The 24,951-nt window shown below is 44.2% G+C and overlaps 1 protein-coding gene across 1 annotated transcript in view; it reads left to right on the top strand.

The window, feature by feature from the left end:
- WNK3 (WNK lysine deficient protein kinase 3) overlaps nucleotides 1-24,951 on the top strand; it is a 214,588-nt gene that overhangs the window by 155,955 nt on the left and 33,682 nt on the right. The window contains exons 15-20 of the mRNA XM_077478893.1: nucleotides 3,814-3,957; nucleotides 11,987-12,041; nucleotides 12,526-12,639; nucleotides 17,913-18,709; nucleotides 23,259-23,349; nucleotides 23,939-24,066. Coding sequence (XP_077335019.1) covers nucleotides 3,814-3,957; nucleotides 11,987-12,041; nucleotides 12,526-12,639; nucleotides 17,913-18,709; nucleotides 23,259-23,349; nucleotides 23,939-24,066 — 1,329 coding nt within the window. The remainder of the gene's footprint in view (nucleotides 1-3,813; nucleotides 3,958-11,986; nucleotides 12,042-12,525; nucleotides 12,640-17,912; nucleotides 18,710-23,258; nucleotides 23,350-23,938; nucleotides 24,067-24,951) is intronic.

Raw genomic sequence — 24,951 nt, 5'->3', positions numbered from 1 at the left:
CACAATGACACCTTGGTGGAACGGCAGATCCAATTCGTATATTTTTTTTTTCTAAGAGCAGCCAAAGTTCCTTGACCTATCTAAAATTCCAAGATGTTATCACAGCTCTTATCCCCATGACCAACCCACTCAACTAATTCGCTCTGATGCAGTAGCCAGACTCCATAAAAGGCATTTTCCCGAAATCCTCCCTCCTACCCAAACAGGTTGCAAACTCCCCAAAAAATCTTGTGTGTGTTCAAGTAGAGGAATTCGCCGCGACACCCAATACTACTGTCCAGACTTCACTACACTATTAGTAAAGTGAAGATGATTTCTTTCCAGTTTCCACTTTCTGCCATTTCTGTGTATGACCCGGACTGTTAAACGACTATGCCTCTGCCAAACATGTTTCTGCCTTCAACGTGAATTGACCTCGGCCTGTTAAATGATCATGCTTTTTGCCTGCCTCCTGAACTGATCATTTGCCCTGCCACTGTACAGCACAGGGGTCTCACATGTGAGGAGCTCCAGAAAAGGTTTTCCGAGTGGAAAAAACCTTTTTCTCCAGGTTTTTAGTTTTCTCTGATTAGGGTCTGGAGACTGAGGCTTCATAGAGATTTGGGTGGGAAGAAGCCTCTGCCCCTGTACTCAGGTCTTACCTGACCAAGGCCCAATGTAGTGCCACCTGCTGCCACCTGAACTTGGCCGTGCCTTTTTTGCCTGCCACCTGAACTTGGCCGTGCCTTTTTTGCCTGCCACCTGAACTTGGCCGTGCCTTTTTTGCCTGCCACCTGAGCTTGGCCGTGCCTTTTTGCCTGCCACCTGAGCTTGGCCGTGCCTTTTTGCCTGCTAAACCTTGGACTGTACTAAACCATGTTCATACTTTTCCATATCTGCTGCCTGGACATTTCCTTTGGCTGTCTAGACAAATGCTTTGACTGCTCTGAAGCGGTATTCCTGCCTGCTAAAACCACAGGTGAGCTTTTTTTTAATTTTTTATTTTTTTTTAAACCCTTTGCTCAGCAGAATGTATTTTGGGGTGTAATTCTTGGTGTGTACATGCTATATGTTAGAAGCCTGAAGGTGCTACTTGCATGTTGGGCTTCTGTATGTGGCCAGGCTGTGGAAAAGTCTGACACATGGGGTATCGCCATACTCAGGACGAGTAGCAGAATGCATTTTGGGGTGTCATTTTGGCTATGTACATGTTATGTGTTAGAAAGATCTTCTAAATTGACAACTTGGTGACATTTTTTTTCCCACATTTTCCAAAAACTTGTGGAAAGAATTGACATGTTCAGAAGACTCATTAGGCCTCATTGAATATACATTGGGTGTTTTCTTTCCAAAATATGGTAATTTTGTGGGTAATTCCATTGTCCGGTTGCACCAGGGCCTTCAAAAATGTGATAGGTACTCAAGAAATGAAATGTGTAATTTATGCCTTTAGAACGCCTGATGGTGCTATATGGATGGTGGGCCTCTGTATGTGGCCAGACTGTGGTAGTCTCACACATAGGGTATCTCCATACACAGGACGAATGTATTTTGGGTTGTAATTGCAATTATGCCTGCACCATGTGTAAGAAATGACTTGTAAATATGATAAGTTAGTGAAGAAAAAATAATTTATATATAATATATAATCTCGATCTTAATTTTCCAAAGCATTGTAGGGGAAAAGTTGCAACTTCAAAAAATTCACTATGTCTCTTACTAAATACCTCAGACTGTCTTCTTTCCAAAAAAGGGGTCATTTGGGGGGTTATTGTACTGTCCTGACATTTTAGGGCCTCAAGAAATGTGCATTAGGATTGATACATTTTCAATAATGCATGGCTTGTAGGCGCTCTAACTTTAAAAACAAACCAATGATCATACACTTTATCAGGATTTTTTTTTTACCAAAGACATGTAGTAGAATACAGTTTGGCCTAAATTTTCGACAAAATTAGATTTTTTTTTTGGTTTCTTTTAAAAGAGAAAGTAGAACATTTTGTTTGTTTTTTGTGTTTTTTGTTTTTTTAAATATTCGCTCTTTTTTTCGCTTATATTACAAAAAAAAATAAATGAAGTGGTGATTAAATACCACCAAAAGAAAGCTCTATTTGTGTGAACAAAATGATAAAAAATTAATTTGGTTACAGTGTAGCATGACTGAGTAATTGTCATTCAAAGTGAGAGAGCACGGAAAGCTGAAAATTGGTCTGGGAAGGAAGGGGGTTTAAGTGTCCTGTATTGAGGTGGTTAATAAAAAGAGGTCTTACCTGCTCTGTGCAGCAATATTGCACAGAAAGCACCATATTCTGCTCTTCTGACATTCCCCCAGTAGGGCTGCCACCTTCTTCCTGCTTCAGGGGCCTCCTGGGCAAGCCAGGTGGCTTGCTCAGGAGGCCCATATGACCTGACTGAAATTAGTTTTGAACACATTATGAGGCAATCAGATTTCTAAAATAAAAATGGTTGGATAAGGTAGATGTCAGTAGAGTAAAAGTTAGGCCATAAAGATGGAAACTATTGCAATTGTAAATTGAATCGCCAAAACAGCCTTCAGACACAAACTGGAGACAGAACTCTTTGGAGGCAATGCACATCATTGCTAGGAATAGGTCTTGACTCCATGGCAGCTAATTGAAGAAGAAATCTATTAAAAAAGCTGATACAACAACAGTAAAAGGAGAGTAATACCTTTTAAAGGGATGCTTCTGAAGAACCGAAATAACCAAATTCAAGTCCCATGGTGGTAACAGGGACAGGAGGCACCAGATGACGAACTCTTTGAATAAAGGTGGAAAGCAGGTAACAACGTGGATGAGAGACAAGCCGATTGCTCACAGCTCTAGGACAGTGATGGGCACATGAGCTACCTCCGAAGTCCAACGGTATTGTGCCAATTCCAAACCCAGGACTCATCCCTAGCTGGACAAGCTAGCCTCTGTCGTGACTACCATCCAGTGGAGGGGAAAAAATGAATTCCCAGCTTGCAGGGGACTGGAGCCACCAGCGGTGGGAGGCCCTCATTGACTGGTGTAGACTAATCTGGTTTTCCAGGGAGGCTGTAGATTTGTCCAATTTGGACAGGACATGCATGAGAATAGAGGACCCAGAGGAACCTGCCATAAAAAAAGGGGATCAGTGCCCGAGTCTCCATATGCAACCCAGCCACAGGGGGCACTGCTGCAGAGGAGGACATCCTAGTAAGGAGGGGAGCAGCAAATTCACCAGCGTGTCACATCCAGCGTCTCCTTGCTGAGCTCTGTGGTTTAACCAGCAGGCTGCTACTTCCCTAATGTGTCTTCTTTAAAATGCTTGCTTCATATACAAGTAAACTTCTTCTCTTTTTACTTTTTATTTATTTATTTATTTTTTAATATTGCTAGCAGATATTTGATCTTGTGTATTCTCCCAGCTTTATGATATAAAAAAACACAACTTTAAGCTTTCCACTTGGCTTCAAGAAATGCTCTCTAAGATTTGCGAAGCTTCCATTATATTCTCTAAACCCTTCACCTTATTGAGTACAGCCAAAATATAGACTGCAGGGTTGAGGGCAAATGGCAAAAGGTTTTTAGGTAACTGGTCATCACGCTTTGATCTGATTCTGCTGATATGTCTTATTGTAGGACTATAATATGGTGCTTACTGGGTCGATGGTTATTTGGTTTTGTACATTTTGTTTTTGGTTGTAACGTGACGACATGAATAAAGCAATAAAAAAACAATATATACACTTTCTTAGCACTGTAATTAAACTGAAGCTTGTTATTAATTTGAATGTTGACTTTGTATGCTCAGCTTGCATTTATTACAAAAATAAATATTTTTAAACAGGTTGAAGATGACTTTGTGCTAGAACCAGAAAAGGATAAATTTGTGGAGGAACTGAAGCTAATTGTTACCCAGGCCCAGGAGATCCTGCGCACCATTCCAGCTGTGGAGAGAAGCGAATACACCTCAACAGAATTCGGCAGCCAAGTAAGCGATCTTCAATAAAACTTCTTGAGTTTTCAAGTGTTTTAGTGCCAAGTCCACCTTTTTTGAAAAAAAAAAATCTAATAATTGCACATATTTGTGCAGAAAAAAAATTGCATTTTTTTTTTCGCAGCAGCCTGCAGAGCACTGCACTCGGGGTCAGCGGATCACGCGTGCAATGTCAGGCTCCTGCAGAGACACACGTCCTCCAGCTTTCTTTGCCATACCACTGTACAGGCTTTCTGTTTCAAAGCTGGAGGAAGTGTCCATGAAGTACAAGGTGCTCATCAGCATGATGACATGAAACACCCTTGCAGTCCATTAAAGTGATACTAAACTCGCTGTTTAACTTGCATTGTACCCTCTAGTTCTGTATGTGGATGAGAGCACTGTAGTCATTTCGATTAAAAATAAAACAACTAAGTACCTTTTTCCTAATCAAAATACAGCTGTCACATGACCCAGCTGTTTCTCATCCTGTCTGCAGGGAAACATAAAAACAAAAAAAGTTTTGCTTTTACAACCCCTTTGAATATTTATTTAACGCTACACTCCAAATACTTTTTTTTTATATTTATTCTGAACATGTGACCAGCAGCAGAGGATGAGAAGCTCATCCAGCTTCTCGTCCTCTGCTGCTGGTCACATGTTCAGAATAAATATTAAAAAAAAAAGTCTTTGGAGTGTAGCGTTAAATAAATATTCAAAGGGGTTGTAAAAGCAAAATGTTTATTTATCTTGATGCATTAGGATACAAAGCCTTCTGTGTGCAGCAGCTGCCCCCAGCCCCCCTGATACTTTCCTGAGGTGCCTGTCTGTCCAGCGAGTGTGTCTCAGCCATCCGAGATTTTCCCTCCCTGATTGGTTAAGACACAGCAGCGGCACCATTGGCTTCCGTTGCTGTCAGCTAGCCAATCCGGAGAGAGAGAGGGGGCGGGGCTCTGTGTCTGAATGGACACAGGGAGCTGTGACTCAGCTTGGGTGCCCCCATAGCAAGCTGCTTGCTGTAGGGGCACTGAACAGGAGGGAGGGGCCAGGAATGTCGGAGGGACCCGAGAAGAGGAGGATTGGGGCTGCTCTGTGCAAATCCACTGCGACAGAGCAGGTAAGTCTAACATGTTCTTTTTATAGGAAAAATACTTTACAATCATTTTAATATCATAAACAGTTTTAAATTGTCATGCAAATATACATTTGAAATCAAATCTTTGTGGAAATAACGTGATATGGGTGGTTTTCTGCCAGTAACAGACTGTGTTTAGCTGCTTAGGAGGGAGGGAATGCGCTGTCATTTATCACTGTGTATACACCCACATGTTTGACTATAGTCACATGGGCTACACAGATGTGACAGGGAGGAATTTCTCAGCATAGATACTGAAAATTGAGCATGTGCAGAGTTGCCACCACAGCTTCAAAATCCCTAGCTGGATTGGGGACATGGACAGGAGGGGGAGATGGAAAGCAGCAGGATCAACCAGGTTTTTTGCAGAATACAGAAAAAAAATGTTGTAGTGACTGAGTAAGAACAATGTGTAATACAACATTTAGTGATTCGTTTTTTGTTTTGTTTTTATGATGTGTGTTTAGTGACACTTTAGGAAATACAAGCCGTCTACCGCAGTGGAAAATGGAACTTGTTTCTTCATTCGCAGATTCTTGTGAATGAATGACACTGATGAAGCTGATTTTAAAAAGTGATAGCAGCTGGGGAGAGAGGAACTCGTACTCATTGTCACAGGACAATGTGTGTGTATTACATGTTACATCCTAAATATGGCTGTAGCATGATTAAAAGATGAACTTATCCTTTAAAGAATAAATGCATCTTAGCACATTTTAATATGTTGATGAGAATTTAGCAAGTTATAGCTTTTTACCTTTTTGTCCTTTCCTTTTTTTTTCCGTGGAGCCTTTCAAGGATCCTTAGTGGTTATGTCAGTTTAAATTTCGTTAGGACCTCATCAGCCTTGAAATGTAAACTGACATAACTACTGAGAATGCTTTGTTTATTTCTCTTTTTAGCACCGTACTTTTTATACAGACAAATGTAAAAGAAAACGTGCTAAAACCCATGTAAACACTCTTGCTAGCAGCTCACAATCCTGCAGGGGTTAGGCAAGAAGCTAGGGCATGTTAAGGGGTGACAGCAGGCAGAGGGTTCTGCAAGCCATGGGCCTCTCCTTAGGCCTTAATTTTATTCAAGTGGAATTCAAGCCTTTGCCAATGTGCCTACCTATCCTGTATATCCTGTCTAAAAAAAAATATATATATCTGTATACTTGCCTGTCTTTAATTCAGTTAAACATTAAATTATCTGTTATAAATAAAATGTATCACAGAAATACATTTTATTATGTAAATAAAATTGCAGCTCATATGTGTGTATGTGTATATATAATACATTTTTTTTTTTTTTGTGTGTGTACTTTCTAGCTGGCTAAATGTAAGTTTTCCTGTCTATTATACTCCTGTCCCTGAACTTCTGGTGTATAATTGGGTTGAATTAAATACATTGTCAACCTTTTTTGCCCAGAGATTGTTGCCTAAATTCTCCGGCCTAATTTAGCAACATCAGCATGTATCGCTAAAGACCCCTTTCACACTGGTGCACTTTTGCCGCACTAAAAAGCACCTTTCCAGTGCAACAAAAGCGCATGAAAATTGGTCCCCTTTTACATCCTATGTAAATGTTCCACATTACTGCATTTTCAGAAGTCCTGCATATGCTGCACTTTTTTGATGTGTTTTTTTAAAAGCACACCAAAAATGCATTGATCGTTGTGATTAAATAGGAACGCACAAAAAACAAATCAAAAACACACCCATGGTGCATTTTGGTGTTTTTGTTTTGAGTCATATGTCCAAGGTTCACAGGTGTATACTGGGAGTTGGGAATCCAGAAACTGGATTACAAATGCATTAAAAACACATAAAGCAGTTTTAGGCGCTCCAGTGTGAAAGGGCCCTAAATTGGCCATAACTAATGCATACCTATATATATTTTTTGCATTTTATTTCTTAAGGACATATAAGGCTTTTATTTGGTGTACTGTTTTCATAAAAACTCTACCCTGTTTTATAGGCTGGCAAGTATATATTTAACACACTTATTATATTTCACAATTACAGTATTAAACAGATGCACACAGCCTTCTTCAGGCTGGGGTCTGGCAGGTCGCAATCATGTCACTGGGGTTACCATAGCTCTAAAATCTGACCATACAATACAATCTTTGTCCAATCAACTTTCCACTGTAAATGCAGTGAGGGGGGAAAAAGTATTTGATCCTCTGCTGATTCTGTACGTTTGCCCACTGACAAAGAAATGGTCAGTAACCATTATAATTTTAATGGTCCGTTTATTTTAACAGAGATAGAATAACAAAAATATTCAGAAGGAAACGCATTTCAAAAAGTTATAAATTTGCATTTTAATAAGTGAAATAAGTATTTGATCCCCTATCAATCAGCAAGATTTCTGGCTCCCAGGTATTTTCTATATGGGTAACGAGCTGAGATTAGGAGCACTTAAAGGCAGTGCTCCTAATCTCCGCTTGTTGCCTGTATAAAAAACACCTGTCCACAGAAGCAATCTATCAAATTCCAATCTCTCCACCATGGCCAAGACCAAAGAGCTGTTCAAGGATGTCGGGGACAAGATTGTAGACCTACACAAGGCTGGAATGGGCTAAAAGACCATCGCCAAGCAGCTTGGTTTAACGGTGACAACAGTTGATGTGATTATTCACAAATGGAAGAAACACAATAACTGTTGTTCTCCCTCAGTCTGAGGCTCCATGCAAGATCTCAGCTCGTGGAGTTTCATTGATCATGAGAACGGTGAGGAGTCAGCCCAGAACTACACGGGAGAATATTGTGAATGATCTCAAGGCATCTGGGACCATAGTCGCCAAGAAAACAATTGATAACACGCTATGCTGTGAAGCACTGAAATCCTGCAGCACCAGCAAGGTTCCTCTGCTCAAAATAAGCACATGTACAGGCCCATCTGAAGTTTGCTAATGAACATCTGAATGATTCAGAGGACAACTGGTTGAAAGTGTTGTGGTCAGATGAGACCAAAATTGAGCTCTTTGGCATCAACTCAACTTGCCATGATTGAAGGAGGAGGCATGCTGCCTATGACCCCAAGAACACCATCCCCACCATCTAACATGGAGGTGGAAACATTATACTTTGGGGGTGTTTTTCTGCTAAGGGGACAGGACAACATCACTTCATCAAAGGGACGATGGATGGGGCCATGTACCATCAGATCTTGGGTGAGACCCTCCTTCCCTCAGCCAGGGCATTGGTAGTGGATAGGTAATTCCAGCATGACAGTGACCCAAAACACATGGCCAAGGCAACAAAGGAGTGGCTCAAGAAGAAGCACATTAAACGCTTGCTGACCAGCCGCCGCAGTTTCACTGCGGCAGAATAGCACGGCTGGCCAAAACAAAGTTGCCTTACATTGTTTGGCCTTTTTGCCACTAGGGGCACGCACGTGACACCATGACAGAGCGAGAACTGGGATCTGTGTGTCTAAACACACAGATTCCAGTTCTTTCAGGGGAGAGGAGACAGATTGTGTGTTCCTACGAAGAGCTCTCTCTCTCTCTCCCTCTCCCTCTCCCTCTCCCTCTCCCTCTCCCTCTCCCTCCCCCTCTCCCAGAACTGGAAATATCGCAAAAAATAAAAATTGCAGAGGCAATCAAATACCATCAAAAGAAAGCTCTATTTGTGGGAAGAAAAGGACGCAAATTTCGTTTGGGTACAATATTGCATGACAGCGCAATTACCAGTTAAAGCAGTGCAGTGCAAAATTGTAAAAAGACCTCTGGTCCTTAGGCTGAAAATTGGTCCGGGGCCGAAGTGGATTAGCCAGTCTCCAGACCCTAATCCCATAGAAAATATATGGAGGGAGCTGAGCGTTAGTTACTAAAAATCTGTCTCAAAAACCTTAATGACTTGCAGAGGATCTGCAAAAAGGAGTGGGACAAAATCCCTCCCAAGATTTGTGCATCTCTGGTAGCCAACTACAAAAAACGTCTGACTTCTGTGATTGCCAAAAAGAGTTTTGCCACCAAGTACCAATTCATATTTTGTGAAAGGGTCAAATGCTTATTTCATGCATTAAAATGCAAATCATTTGATCGCTTTTTTTGAGTTGTGTTTTTCTGGATATTTTTGTTGGTATTCGGTCTCTCACTGTTAAAATAAACCTACCAATAAAAAGATTGGTCATTTCTTTGTCAGTGGGCAAATGTACAAAATCAGCAGGTGGTCAAATACTTTTTTCCCCTCACTGTATGAGCACCTGTCTACTATAACCAATCAATGTGTATCTCATGGCTGCTCCTCCTCCTCGGGTCCCCCGGTGGTACTCATGGCTGCTCCTCCTCCTTCTTGGGCCCCCCGGTGGTATTAGTGGCTCCTCCTTGTGTCCTCCGGCGGTACTCATGGCTGCTCCTCCTCCTTGGGCACTCGGCGGTGCTCGTGGCTCATCCTCCTCCTTGGGTCCCTCCGGGGGTGCTCGTGGCGCCTCCTCCTTCTTGGGTCCCCCCGTGGGTGCTCGTGGCTCCTCCTCCTTCTTGGGTCCCCCCGGGGGTGCTCGTGGCTCCTCCTCCTTTTTGGGTCCCCCCGGCGGTGCTCGTGGCTCCTCCTCCTTCTTCTTGGGTCCCCCCGGCGGTGCTCGTGGCTCCTCCTCCTTCTTGGGTCCCCCCGGCGGTGCTCGTGGCTCCTCCTCCTCCTTGGGTCCCCCCCGGCGGTGCTCGTGGCTCCTCCTTGGGTCCCCCCCGGCGGTGCTCGTGGCTCCTCCTTGGGTCCCCCCCGGCGGTGCTCGTGGCTCCTCCTTGGGTCCCCCCCCGGCGGTGCTCGTGGCTCCTCCTTGGGTCCCCCCCGGCGGTGCTCGTGGCTCCTCCTTGGGTCCCCCCGGCGGTGCTCGTGGCTCCTCCTTGGGTCCCCCCGGCGGTGCTCGTGGCTCCTCCTTGGGTCCCCCCGGCGGTGCTCGTGGCTCCTCCTTGGGTCCCCCCGGCGGTGCTCGTGGCTCCTCCTCCTTGGGTCCCCCCGGCGGTGCTCGTGGCTCCTCCTCCTTGGGTCCCCCCGGCGGTGCTCGTGGCTCCTCCTCCTTGGGTCCCCCCGGCGGTGCTCGTGGCTCCTCCTCCTTGGGTCCCCCCGGCGGTGCTCGTGGCTCCTCCTCCTTGGGTCCCCCCGGCGGTGCTCGTGGCTCCTCCTCCTTGGGTCCCCCCGGCGGTGCTCGTGGCTCCTCCTCCTTCTCGGGTCCCCCCGGCGGTGCTCGTGGCTCCTCCTCCTTCTCGGGTCCCCCCGGCGGTGCTCGTGGCTCCTCCTCCTTCTCGGGTCCCCCCGGCGGTGCTCGTGGCTCCTCCTCCTTCTCGGGTCCCCCCGGCGGTGCTCGTGGCTCCTCCTCCTTCTCGGGTCCCCCCGGCGGTGCTCGTGGCTCCTCCTCCTTCTCGGGTCCCCCCGGCGGTGCTCGTGGCTCCTCCTCCTTCTCGGGTCCCCCCGGCGGTGCTCGTGGCTCCTCCTCCTTCTCGGGTCCCCCCGGCGGTGCTCGTGGCTCCTCCTCCTTCTCGGGTCCCCCCGGCGGTGCTCGTGGCTCCTCCTCCTTCTCGGGTCCCCCCGGCGGTGCTCGTGGCTCCTCCTCCTTCTCGGGTCCCCCCCGGCGGTGCTCGTGGCTCCTCCTCCTTCTCGGGTCCCCCCCCCCGGCGGTGCTCGTGGCTCCTCCTCCTTCTCGGGTCCCCCCCCGGCGGTGCTCGTGGCTCCTCCTCCTTCTCGGGTCCCCCCCCCGGCGGTGCTCGTGGCTCCTCCTCCTTCTCGGGTCCCCCCCCCGGCGGTGCTCGTGGCTCCTCCTCCTTCTCGGGTCCCCCCCCGGCGGTGCTCGTGGCTCCTCCTCCTTCTCGGGTCCCCCCCCCGGCGGTGCTCGTGGCTCCTCCTCCTTCTCGGGTCCCCCCCCGGCGGTGCTCGTGGCTCCTCCTCCTTCTCGGGTCCCCCCGGCGGTGCTCGTGGCTCCTTGGGTCCCCCCGGCGGTGCTCGTGGCTCCTTGGGTCCCCCTGGCGGTGCTCGTGGCTCCTCCTCCTCGGGTCCCCCGGCGGTGCTCGTGGCTCCTCCTCGGGTCCCCCGGCGGTGCTCGTGGCTCCTCCTCCTCCTCTTCTTCTCGGGTTTCCCGGCGGTACTCGTGGCTCCTCTTTTTCATGTGTTCACATAGCAAGGCATTTGTTGTTGAGGCACACAGAGGGATATTTAGTAAAGCTGGTGCACTCAGAATCTGGAGCAGCTGTGCCAAGTAGCCAATCCACTTCTAATTTTAGCTTGTTCAGTTGAGCTTTGACAATAAAACCTGGAAGCTGATTGATTTCAATGTAGAGCTGCACTCCAACTTTAGTTAATGACCCCCCACAGTGTCTCCGTGCTCCTGAGCTGTGTGTCTATGGGGCCGCGCTCCATAGACTTACACATTGGGACTTAGCCCCGTCCCCCACTTCCTCCTCACTGCATTTGATGGCAGCAAGAGCCAATGACTCCTGCTGCTCAAGTGCTGTGTGAAGTGGAAGGGATGCAGCTGTGCACAGTGCTGGATCTATTCCCCCTTCTCTTCCCCTTCTAACAGGGAAGAGGGCAGGGGCGCAGAGAAGTAGAAAATGTGTTTTACCTTAATGCATGTTTTTAACTTTAGTATCCCTTTTAAGCCAGAGCGACCACTAAAATATTCAGATGGAAGTCGGCATGGAAGCTCTTGATAAAGTAGATAAATGAGATATATATATATATATATATATATATATATATATATATATATATATATATATATATATATATATATATATATATATATATATATATATATATATATGAGAGAGAGAGAGATCTGCTGAAAGTTTAGGTACAACTTACTATTGCAAAATTCCTTTGGTTTATTTTTTATAAAGGAATTATTCTTTTTCTTTCCTTATTACAGTTTGAAGTACATAAATGGTACGTGCCATATTAACGTCTCAATTTCTTCATTCAGGCAGGGTCATCTGAACATGCTCAGATAGCTGTCCAAGCCTCTGCTCAGTCAGGAGGTAAGTCCCTTTTACTTTTATTCTACATTCACCTGGCAGTTTGTCTATGCTCAGAGGCAGGCACCGGCAGTAATCGGATTCTTGCCAGCGGTTGGAAATGCAGCTTGCACATACTGTGTGTGAATAGCTGCAGCTGTCAGATTTGTACTCTGTACAAATCTATGGCTGGTGCCGCCGCTGTTCGTGTGTCACCACTGAGGACCATAACTTGCAAATAGAACCTCAGACCGGCCCTACTGCAGCCAGTATGCAGCCAAAGTCAGCAATTCTGTGAGGTTTTGGCCACATACAAATTGACCTCAACTAATTGGCTAGTTTATATGTGGCCATAGCACAGAGTTTTGCTGTGTTCAGAGGCAGCATTTGGTTAAACTGTATGAATTTACAGTAGCCGTATCGTGATTCGGTAAGCAGCTGATATAGGGATTGACAGAATGAACTGTTTTTGTGTTATGTTTTAAAATTCTTCTCTTCCCCTCCATAGGGGAGTCAGTATTGCAGTCCTCACCAGTTGGTCGATGGAGATTTTTCATTAATCAAACAATTAGAAATCGGGAAGCTCAGGCTCCAGTTACTAATGTTCCTCAACAAGCTACAGGTGCGTGTGTGCATAATCTATCCAGACATGGATACATTTGTTGGTAATCTTGCAGCTCATTGAAACAATGCTGTATTCTGTCTGAATCTTTTTCATGTATGCCTAAAATGCTTTTGGTATGTCATAGAGTAAAGCAAAGAAAAGCGTAAAACGAGATAAACTATTGCTCATTCTACATAGATATTCCAAAATCGCCTGGTCAGATTTGTTAGCACCCCTAGAAAAGATTATAAATAAACGGATCATATTGATATTTTAAACTAATTGTTTTCTGTAATTAGAATTGCACGTCCTTCATCTCGTAATTGGAGAAAAATGGTCCCTGTCTGTTGCACTCATTGTGTGCACCACTCTGACCAGATAAAACAGTGTTGTGTCTGAGGAGATCAGATAGAAAATGAACAAACGGCATGCCAAAGATAAAGACCATCTTCAAATAGATTGATATTCTTGTTGCAAATATTCAAGTGGTTCTAAAGCCTTATGGTTTTCCAGGTTAACGCATTCTATTCTGGGTGAAAAACCTTCTGTGCTGCAGCTTCCTAACTGAGCCCGGTCCAGTCAAGCGATGTGCATGACAGCAGTGACTTCAGCCGCTGTCTCCCTCCCAATTGGGCAGATAGATAGCAGTGGGAGACGTTGGCTCCCGTTGCTGTCAATCAAATGCTGTGACATGGGAGCAAGGGGCAGGGCCGACTCCTGGTTTTGTCAATGGATGTAGCAGTGGGCTCGGGAGGATGCGGTGGATGAACTTTTTTTTATATTACTGAGTTTAATAACACTTTAAGCTTTTTTTTTTAAAACAAACACTTTATACTTACCTGCTCTGTGCAGGGGTTTTGCACTGAGTAGCGCCAATCCTCTACTTTTTGGATTCCCCCGCCAGCACTCCTGGCTCCTCCCCCTTGAGCAGTGCCCCCAGAGAAAGCCTCTTGGCCAAGCTGCTGCTCTATGCTTCCATAAGACAATTAGAGCTGTGGCACCCCCCCCCCCATTCCGCCATCTTCATTTTGGCTCACTGGCTGACCAATGGACTCCCGCTGCTGTCTCGGACAATGACTAGAGAGGGTCCCCATAAAGCCAAGGCCATCAAGAACATTGCTGGATTGGAGGGGGCTGGGGGGAGCCACTGCACACAGAAGGTTTTTTTCACCTTCATGCTTTTTATAAAAAGCCTTTAGTACCACTTTAAGGTCCATGGGAGTGTAGCTTACCTTTCTAGATATGGACAGAAGAGGGTAATTGACCCCAGATTGAACAGTTAATGTGAATAGTAGATAAAGAGCCATAGAAAACTTCCATATTCATGTGTGTATACAGACTTTTAACTGCTTCTTTTCATATTACTAAAGCTTCAGGTTATCATACTGCATGTAGCAGATGAAACAGAATTTAAAGATTAATTTCACCTTTTGTACAAAAAAGAAATGTACATCTTTTTGCAGGTAACAAAATGTGCATTTAATATTTTTGGTAGTAAGCATTTTACCAGTAATCAGGAGATGGCTGATGCCATGCAGGTCTCTTGCACACACTGTCAGTGTATCTTGTGTGCCTGTACATCCCATACAGGTAAGCCAATACTCCCTGATGGACTACATGGACTACCACCGCACGCTCCACAGCCCGTGGTAGTTCATTGAACCACAAACCAACGGTGGCTGCAGCACTGGGAACATGTTACATGTTCCACCGTAAAATTGGGTGGAAGATGTAACATGTTCCCAAAGGTGAACTTATCCTTTTAACCTGGGTACACACTATGAGAAAATTGGAAGAAAAATTCAGTATGAGGAATGCTTGGTCAGTTACCTGATCATTCGTAATAGTGCTTTTGACAGCTGATTCCGACTGATTCGGACGTAAAAAACCGAAGGTGCAAGCTCTAAAAAATTTTAGCGTACGTGAACACAACGTCCGATTTTTTATTTATTTATTTTTTTTGCTCAGAATCTACAGTAATTGTACAAAAATAAGCAAATAGAGGAAAAGGTGCATGATCAGAAGCAAAGAATGACCAAGAAGAAAGTGGTAACAAACATATAAATCATTCACAAAGAGCATTTACATTGTCGGTTACATTGTGATACGCACCTTTGTGGAAAATCAGACAACCTGTTAATTGATTTTCTCAGTGTGTACCCCACTGAAATCTTTTATAAAAACGTATATGGGTTCCTTTTTAGGGCTGCAACTAACCGTTGTTTTCATAATCGATTAGTTGGCCGATTATTGTTTCAATTAATCGGTTAATAACCGTTAAAAAAAAGAAAAAGAAAAGAAAAAGTGGGTCAAATTGACGTTCATTTTACAGGAAAATTTGGAAATAGAAAACTTCTTGGTCAAAGGAATTTTCAGACGGTGCATGTGGTTTTTGTTCAGAAATGAAGTGAAAATTTCAAACAAAATTGTTTCATTCAGGGAATGTACGAAGATTTTTCATCTGAATATTCTCACCTGAAAATTGATCCATGAGGCCAGCATAAGGCTTGGTACACACCTATGCATTTTTTGCTTTTGATCTGTTTCTGCAATGTCTTTTTGCTGTGCGTTTTGATTTTTGCGCACATGATTTTACTGCAATTTGCGTTTTTTTTTTGGGGCAGATTAAAAAACACAAATTGCTGCAAAAACGCATTACATTCTTTTCTGCAGCTTCTCCATTGAGGTGTTGAGGTTTGCGTTAAAAGTCCCAGACCCTTTTCAAATATGCAGCAGCTGAAAAAAGCCCAGATATGAACGTGTCCCATAGGAAACCATGTAAATGAACTGTAGTGCGTTTCTGCAAAAAGCACCAATAAACATATAGATGTCAACCAGGCCTAAGACGTTTAGTAACATAATGGGGTTAAAAAGACTAAAATTGGCCCTTTATAGAACAAAAAAGCAGATGATCGCTACTGGAAGGGGTTAATTTTTTTTACTGTAGAACAGTGAAAGTAATATTTACAGTAGTGATTATATTTTTGTAGAGGTCGACTGATATGGATTTTTCTCTGGCCGATGCCGATATTTAGAAATCATGGCGGCCGATGGCCGATATACGATGCCGATTTTTTTTTTTTTTTTTTTTTTTTTTTTTTTGTGCCGATATGTTAGGCCGATTTTTTTTTTTTTTTTTTTTTTTTTTTTATCCCCCTTCATCTCATAAAACCTAACAGACACCTTTCCCACTGGGGTGTTTTTGTAGGCGCTTTTGGGCTAAAAATAGCACCTTTAAAGTGCCTGCAAAACGGCTCCCCTGCAGTCTGTGTGAAAGACAGAGTGCTTTCACACTGAGGCAATGAGCTGGCAGGATGTTAAAAAAAAAAAAAAAAAAAAAAAAAAAGTCCTGCAAGCAGCACGTTTGGAGTGTATACCACTCCTCCACCACACCTGCCCATTGATATTAATGGGCACCACTGCCGAAGGGCATGCAATGCGATTTGGCAGCGGTGCTTCACGGGCACATTTAACCTCTTCTTCGGCCGCTAGCTGGGTTATATGTGCCCCACTAGCAGCCGAATAGCACCGCTAAAATGAAGGTAAAGCGCCACTAAAACTAGCAGCATTTTACCATCAACGCCTGCCCGCTCCAGTGTGAAGGCAGCCTATAAAATAAAAACAGGTAGTCAAAACTTTTGTCGAAAAAAGAAATGGGCTAACTTTACTGTTAGTTTTTTTTTTTTTTTTTTTTAATCATTTAGTGTATTTTTTTTCTCAACAAAATTGCATTTGAAAGACCCCTGCGCAAATGCCGTGTGACATAAAATATTGCAACAACCGCTATTTTATTCCCTAGGGTCTCTGCTAAAAAAAATATATATAATTTTTTGGGGGTCTAAGTGATTTTCTGGCAGAAAATACAGGACTTTTATTTGTAAGCAACAAGTGTCAGAAAAGATTTAGTCTTTAAATGGTTAAACTGAGAACTCTACACACAGAGTTGAGTTCATTCATTCAAATGTAAAGGTTGTATCTTTTTGCTCTTTTCTTGGCAGACTGCCCAGGGAGGAAACAAGTCACTTCTATGAACTCAGGCAACTTACACTGACTTCTACTACAGAAGTCATTTCCAAGTTGAGCTGTAGTTCTAAATCGGCCTTTTTATCAGCTCAATCGGCCGATGACGATTAATTAAAAAACTGCAAATATCGGCCGATATATCGGTTGACCTCTATTTTTGTACTATAAAGGGCTCATTTTAGTTTATTTTTATTTTTTAACCCCATTATGTTACTGGCCAATTAATCGATTATGAAAGTATTAATCAATTAATTTCATAATTGATTAGTTGCCGATTAATCGATTAGTTGTTTCAGCCCTAGTTCTGTTAATGCCAACCTTTTGCAGAAGCAGCAAGTTTCTGGGCTGTTGATTTAATCTTCTGGCTTTGTTACTCTTTTTGGATTCTGTCTTCGTGATGTAATGTATAAGCTAATCCCAAAACTGCATTAGGTTGTGAAGGTATGGTACGGGGATGACAGTCCCAGAAATTGAAGATCCTAAAACAAAATGGCAACCACAGCATTGTTTGGGTTTTATCTGATTCACTTGAAAGGCTGACAGTCAAAAATAGAAGCTGTTTCAAGCACTGCTGCTGATATGTAATGAAAATTAAATATTGCTCTGTCATGGTTTGCTTGGCGAAATCTTTAATAGCTATATTGATTTTTAAGATTCCCACGTTCAGCTGTCAGTAAGTGGTATCCTTGTGACCTGTGTGTAAAGCAGAATTAAACCTCCAAGCTAAGAAGTAAAAAAAAAAAAAAAAAAAAAAAAAACGCAGGGAGCTTTATGCCATAATGTACTAGTATGCATTGCATGTTTGCATTCTATGGCAGCGATCCCCTCCACACATAAGCGCTCTCTGCTGTGATGGGCACTTTCATCTTCTCCCTGGGTTCAAGTTCAGACTCTTCACCACTTGATTAGCCAGACCTTAATGATGTCACTCCAGCACCTGCGCACGGGAGTAGCATCATGGCGCAAAACGGTGGCGTAAATATATGCTGAGATGTGCTCATACATGGCTTAGTGTACATTAATGTTGACAGGCAGGCAGAAGCAGTTATGACAGAAGAGACCAATAGGCCTCTTAATAGCATTTTTTTTTTCCTCCGAGTTTAATTCCACTTTAAGTTACAAGCCTGGACCTATGCATTTTTTTTTAGTTTTCTCAGATTATTGTTTACACATTTAATCTGTGCATGATATTGTAATAAGGATTTGGAAAATTTGTTTTATGGTTTGTATCTTGTTTTTTTCTTTTTCTTTTTTTTTTCTCCTAACAGGAGTACATAGTGAACCTAATAGCCATGGTCTCTCTGGGGATTATTCTCTCATTGGGCACAGCTGTTCCGATCAGGAAGAGCACTCTGCTCTCACCACTTCAGCAGATGGCCAGGTGTCTGTCACAGAAACTAAGCCTATGGCATCCACAGTGCCTGTGCCCTCTCCTGCTAATGGCATGTCCTCACAAACATTACACACCAAGACAGAGGGTGATGTCTCAGGGAGCAATATTGCTGTCTTACCTGAAGGTCAGCAGACAGGCTTACAGCTCTGTAGTGATCAAGATGTACAAGTAATAAATGGCTTGACGTACACGGTGGAGACCAACACTCATCCCACTTCTGGCCCCTTACCTGCCCAAAGTACTACAGGTTTGTCCTTCGGGCTTGCTTTGTCAGACAATGGAACCCCTCCAGATGGAGCTACATTTGCTCAGACACCTGTCTCAGAATCCTCACTTGCACACTCTGCTTCAGTTCAGGAGTCTGACACAGAAGGTCCCCCAAAACGAGACTTTGCAGACAACCGCATCAAAACTCTGGATGAGAAACTGAGAACCCTTCTGTATCAGGACAGCTCTGCCAGTTCCTATGCCGACAGTCAGAAGGAGACGCAGAGCACAGAGTCTCCTCTTTCTTCTTCTGCTGAAGATACCCTGTCTTGTCCTGCTCCTGAAGCCTCCAATGTGAATTCTGGCAGCATTCAGGCCACACCAGAGGAGGCGGAACCTATTGATTCCATGGTCGCCAAAGATCCTGAAGCTGTCATTACTGTACCTGGTCAGTTGACGCCATCTGTAAGTAGTACTCATCTTCAGACTGCTTCAAAGATTAACGTGGTGTTATGTGCTCATTTGGTAGGTCGTATATGTGTGGAAACCTTTACAAAAAATGTACCTTTTTTTTTTTATTTTTTTTTTAATACTCTTTTTCCTGGGCATGTCATAGCAGCATGCTGAATTGGCAACAGAACAGACAGATTTAAAGGGATAATAGGAACTTTTCTTGAGTATTATGTATTGCGGCTCCCACTGATTCTTAAGTGCTAGAATGGATAAAGAGCAATAAAAGGAAGAGAAGGACTGAAATATGACTCCCCCCCCCCCCCCCCCCAAAAAAAAACTAACTTAAAGGAGTTGTAAAGGTGGCAGATTTTTTTATTTTATTTTTTATTTTAATAGATTCTATGCATTAAGATAAAAAAAAACCTGTGTGTAGCAGCCTCCCCAGCACCCCTTCATTACTTACCAGAGCCCCATCTCTCTCCAGCGAAACCCACAAATGTCTAAGTCATCGGGACTCTCCTCCTGATTGGCTGAGACACTACAGCAACGCCATTGGCTCCCACTGCTGTCAGTCAGCCAATCGGGTGAGAGGGGACAGGGCCGGGTCGGAGGCTCCTTATCTGAATGGACACACAGCTGTGAGTCGGCTCCAGTGCCCCCATAGGAAGCTGCTGACTGTGGGCCCATGATAGGAGGGAGGGGCCAGGAGCAGCAAAGAGGGACCAGAGAAGAGGAGTATCCGGGCTGCTCTGTGCAAAACCAACTACACAGAGGAGGCGAGTATAACATGTATGGTGTTTTTATTTTTTTACAAGACGTTACAGTCACTTTAAAGTCTAGGCATTTTGTTTGTGTGATTTTTGCAAAGGATCAGCAGCCAATATTACTAAAATGACTATTAACATAGGTCAACCTTTCAACAATATTGCCCAAGTCAACAAATTATTCTGGTAAATTCACAAAGGCAGCCCTCTTGTTGTTTTTTGGGTGGTTATACAAGGGCTGTACGTAAAGCAAAGGTGGGCATAGCTTTTTTTTTTTTTTTTGTGTTATTGGTGACTCTTGTCAGCATTCTGTAGCCTTCTGTGAATGTCAGTCTGCGCCCCTCCAAGAACTCAATGACTGCACATTGCTTCTTCTTGAAATCCTCCATTTACCTGCAATGAAAATGAGGAGTTGCTATAGAGGAAGAGTGACTCTACAAACGTGAAATTTGAATGACCTATGTAAGTTAACCCCTTTGCTCCAGCGCCTCCTGGCGCTTTAAGAGATTAGATGCCAGGAGGTGGAGCAGAGTTTATGGTCATGTGACTGCCGCAATTGGATGTCACATCGCTTCTTGCAATCGGGAGCTTTCAGTTAATCTCACCTAACTGCCTTGGGAGATTGGCACAGCTGTGTCTGTTAATTGGTGCGCCAATGTGCAGCCTCTTGGCGCCAAGGCCCACCCGTTGAGAGGCTATGTATTTGCGTACCATCAGCACCTAGGGGTTAATAAAGCCCACCTTTGCATCACTTTTGGTATACCCCTTGTATAGATTAAAAACTAATTATAGAATTTTTTTTTGTTTTAGACTGGAATAATTTAAACAGCCACTGTGCTTTTTTTGGAGGAAACTTGAGGGTTTCCTGATAGAGCAGAGTTGCAGTGTAAATGAGCAGTTGAATCCCAAATGGTTTTCTCAGTTTTCGACCATAAAAATACCATTCTTAAGCTGTTCTGGTAATGCATGTGATCCTGTATGCACAAATGTGGGTTTGTTATAATCCTACACCCCTAGCAATGAATTTCCTTTCCTTTTGCTGCGACACTCATTCGCTCCAGAAGCCAAAGGAAATGCTCATTGCTACCTGGTATGACGAAACATGCGACTCCTTCGATACCTACACTCTAGCCTCTGATCATTTTGCATAAAAAAATGGGTTCAGGGGAATGAGCAAATAATCATATTCCTGGTTGAGTATGCAAAAAAAATGGATGAGAATGTGTTCTTTCTTAAATTGACCTCTTAGGCTAGAGTGATACCATATTGTTTGTTTTAATTTGGATGAGTTTGGTCATATCAGAAAATCTTCACATGATTGTGAGCTCTCCAGCCTTTACATAGATCCCTAATAGGCTCAGGTTTCACTCAAGTGATAATCTGTAGTATTCCCTTTCACTCTTCTGGTTGCTACATAAAAGGTTATGTGGGCAGAGGAGGTGTGGGGGAGCTTGGCCAGCACAGAGTATTTAGACACGACCAGAAGAGGAGAGAGCTATGACATGCAAGGGGGAAGGTGACTGTGCTCGGAAATTGGCTCTACCTGAAGTAATCAAATTACTTAAAGTGGAGGTCCACCAGGAAGTGGAAGCTCTGCTTTTGCCCCCACCCCCCCCCCATCCACTGACACAGTTGCCACTTTGTGGGGGAGAAGGGGGTGCAGATATCTGGTATGAAGGTTTTCACTTCCGTGACGTTCTCTGAGTTTCCAGCCCCTCCTGCTGCCTTCTGGGACACACACAGGTCCCAGTAGACGAGGGGACCATTCGTTTCCCTTAGCAAAGATGCTGGCACTTGCACCCAAAGCAGATTGAAGAAGCAGCTTGGGGTGCTGACATCACTAGATCCCTGGACAGGTATGTGTCCTTATCTTAAAAGTTAGAAGCTACAGTATTTGAGACTGGAGCTCCTCTTTAACAACTTCAGAGGCACAAAAATATTGTGTTAATAAATTTCTGCACTGCTATTCCTCCTTATACCAAAACCCAGTAGCCACCTTCCATGATCATGTGTTTTACACATGTAAAGATAGAAAATAGAACTTCAGAGGCATAGGGAAACTCAGTAATAAGTTGTTAATGGAAGGGAAAAACACTTCAAGTGAGCATTTAAAATGCTTGTTTTTGGTTGGAAAAGGAAAACCACCTTAATGTCCCACATCTCTGCAAAACCATGTAAGAAGGTGTATGCCAGCCTCAGCTCGGGCTCCAACCACGTGTTTCACTCCACCCACGAAGCTTCAGAGCCCAGGCTTAAGTTTTCATACACCACCTTACAATGTTTTGCAGAGATGCGACTTCCAGAAAGTTTACCTTTTTATATTGGGTGTCTAGAACTGGGGCGAGCTCTGTCCTGGTCTGCACTCCAAGTGTTTGCTACATAAGAGGACCTGGAGCAGCCTTGAGCGGCACCTATAATTTTAGTTTGGGTCACACTTGATTTTGATTACAGGGTTCGCCTAAAGCTGCTTTCGTAAAACTGAACTCCAGAAATTCAGCAACATTTCAAAAGGTGCAGACAGTTGAGTCCAATTTTAGTACTCCGGCTGTGAGAGGAGAGAAGGACACAGAGCAGCTATACCCGTCACTCCCTTCTGCCCATTCACAGAAGCCTTTGTGTTTTGTAAATGAGTTCACTTAATACAAAGGCTTCTGTAAATAGGAGGGGCTGGCATAGCCTTCTATCGAGGCTGCTCTTGAAGGACCTCCGACCACAGTGAGCAGTGTCAGAGCACCAGAGTTCTTCCTGGAACAAAAAATGTGAATAGAGATGTGTACCAGGTGGCAGGCACCTCATTAGCCTTAACTTCATAGTATGCCTGCCATGGCAATTCCTGGAATTCAGTTTTAACATTACTGAAGGTGTCTGAAGTATAATCCTGTCCTGAGATGTTACAGTATTGATATTTTGCTACTGATTTGTCATGCTGCTACTTGACTATGAGGGTGTTGTGAATACTATCAAGTATCAGTCATATGAATTGGAACTGCCCCCCACCCCCCATAATTAGCATACCCTTCATCTCTGCCAAGCATTTTTTTTTTTCAAGAAAGATGTATATGGCAAATGAAAAACAAAACCAAAGTGCCCTGAATTGTGTTGAAAAGAATTTAGGACTAGGTGTGTTGCTTTTGACTTACTCGTTTTGTCTAGCGCCCTGTGGGAGCGCCTCTCCCCCATGATGTCAGTGGACTGTCCCTCGGCATCCTCTCATTCAGTGCTGGGCTATGGGCTAGGGGCACTATTCCACAACTAGGTATAATTCCTTCCTGTAACACCAGCACCATTCCTCTCAGTGACACCATCGATGGGGCACAATTTCTCCCACTGACCATAACAATGGGGCCCAGCTCCTCCCACTGGCGCCACACATGGGGCAAGGCTCCTCCCACTGGCGCCGCAGGACATTTTCTACTCCTGCTATCCACAGCCTGACACCCCCCCCCCCCCCCAAAATTTGGAGAACACTAAACTGGGCTTTATTTTGAAAGCTTGGAGACCCCTGCCCTAGACAGAAACAAGCATGTCCGCCTTGCAAGGGATAATTTATTTGCCCAGATTGGCGTTTTATATCTTTTGCATAACTCGGTACACCTTGGCTTTGTTTTACAGTAAATAATATTAAGATTACTTGGGTTCCTACATTGGTATACTGTGGCAGTATTTTATATCATCTCATGCATGGAAGCACAAAAAAATAGTGATATGCACATAAAATAATTTTCAAGAACAGTAACAGATTAATTCTTACATATTCTTGTTTGCTCTTTTTTCTTCGTTTCTTCCACTTACTCCAGGAAAGCTCTGAAGAGGCCTGGCACCCTGGGAGTTCTCATACCTGCACCAAGCGCTCTTTGGGCAGCGGAGCTGCACATCTACAGACAGGAGGTGGATATTTTGGCCTAAGCTTTACTTGTCCTAGTCTCAAAAACCCTATTAGCAAGAAACCGTGGGCTCGCAAATTAAAAAGCTGGGCATGCAGGTTGCGGCATTCCAACAGCTTATTCAAGAGGTCAAGAGTCCGCCAAGGTAGTGTTGCTTACAGTTAGGCCCCGTATCATAGGAAACATCCCTTTTGGTTATTTCCGTACGTATATATTTTTTTAATGCGTTACCTTATTATTTTTGTTTTTTACTCATCCTCAGAAATGTTCCTCACGTCTCTTGCTCCCTCACTTTGCCTTTTTTTATTTTTTTTTAATTTTTTTTTGTGTTTGTCCAGCTTTGTGTCTTAAAAGGCACAGTTGTAAGAGCCCTGGGCTTTCATTGCTTTTTTTTTTTTTGTCTTTCATGTGTTACCACTGGTTTCAGCCTGAGCATGGCTATGTGTATTATCAACTGGAAGCCGCACTCGTCGTTGTATTCTTCTGCCGTATACCCCCTTTATTTTGGTTGGAGGATGTAAATCCCAGAATTTACTGAGCAGTGTGACCTGTTTTCTTTCTTTTTTTTTTTCTCTTTTTTTTTTTTTTTTTAGTGGATGACGATGGCACAAGACGGGAAGTATCTGATGCCACGCAAAGGGTTGTAGAAGCACTGGCTGAATGTGCCTTGTCCGAGGGGACCGCCTCTGGAACCAGTGCCTTCAAGCGTGGGAGGTTTCAGGTGTGTGGCCCAAATGTTAACCAACAGCAGTCTGCATATGCACGGGAACTTTACCTGATCAGTTGTTTGCAGTTTTTTGTGACATCCAGGCAATTGGCTCATTTTTCTCGCCCCTTGGCATTCAGAACTTTTAAAGGGATGCCAGGGCAGGCAGGAAGTTCAAGTGGAACTTTTGTCAGAAAATGAAGTGTAGCAAGGCCCCAGGCCTCCTTTTGATCTAATGAGAACCTCTAGGGCCAGGGATAGCTGACATCCTTCTGTATGTAGTGGGCTGTGAGACTCCAAGACTTCAATAGGAGGACAGCCATGCAGGGAAAGATATCCAGCAAAATGCCACATCTGAATGCTATCTCCTATGGCAACAGTCTTGAACAGTTCCTAACACAAAGCGTAACAGTTCTTTTACTACAATTGTTTCTTGTAGTCCTTCAGCCCACTGAGTCTCTAGAGCTCCTCCAATCTTCACAGTGTTATCTTCCTCAAGCGCGCCCCCCCCCTCTCTGCTGGGTCACTGACCACTAAAGTTTCCTGATTCTTCACTGTCCCCTTCTCCGGTACTTCAGTTACTCACTGTGGTCCCTGGTAATAAGGTGGATGGTCCCTTACTGGTGCCAGCTTCCCCTCTACCTCCTACCCAACCATGACAGGTTCTCAGGCCAGCAGATCCATCACCTTTGGTTGGACTGCAAGCCGCCGTCCCATTCCTACACTGCTCTTTTTTCTGGATAGGCCCTCAGACAGCATAGCAGCCAGATGTGCCTGGGATAGGCCCAATCTCTGGCCTGTCAGCCCGGGCAATACAACACACGTCCACCCAGACAACCATCTAGGTGGTACAGAACCCCGATCACCTGACTCCACCCAAATATATACGTTCTCCCAGCA

This window comes from Lithobates pipiens, unplaced genomic scaffold, assembly GCF_037356315.1.
Source record: "Lithobates pipiens isolate NorthernLeopardFrog02 unplaced genomic scaffold, aLitPip1_a1.2 Scaffold_1, whole genome shotgun sequence".
Lineage (NCBI taxonomy): Eukaryota > Metazoa > Chordata > Amphibia > Anura > Ranidae > Lithobates > Lithobates pipiens.
This window is presented reverse-complemented; position numbering and strand designations above follow the sequence as displayed.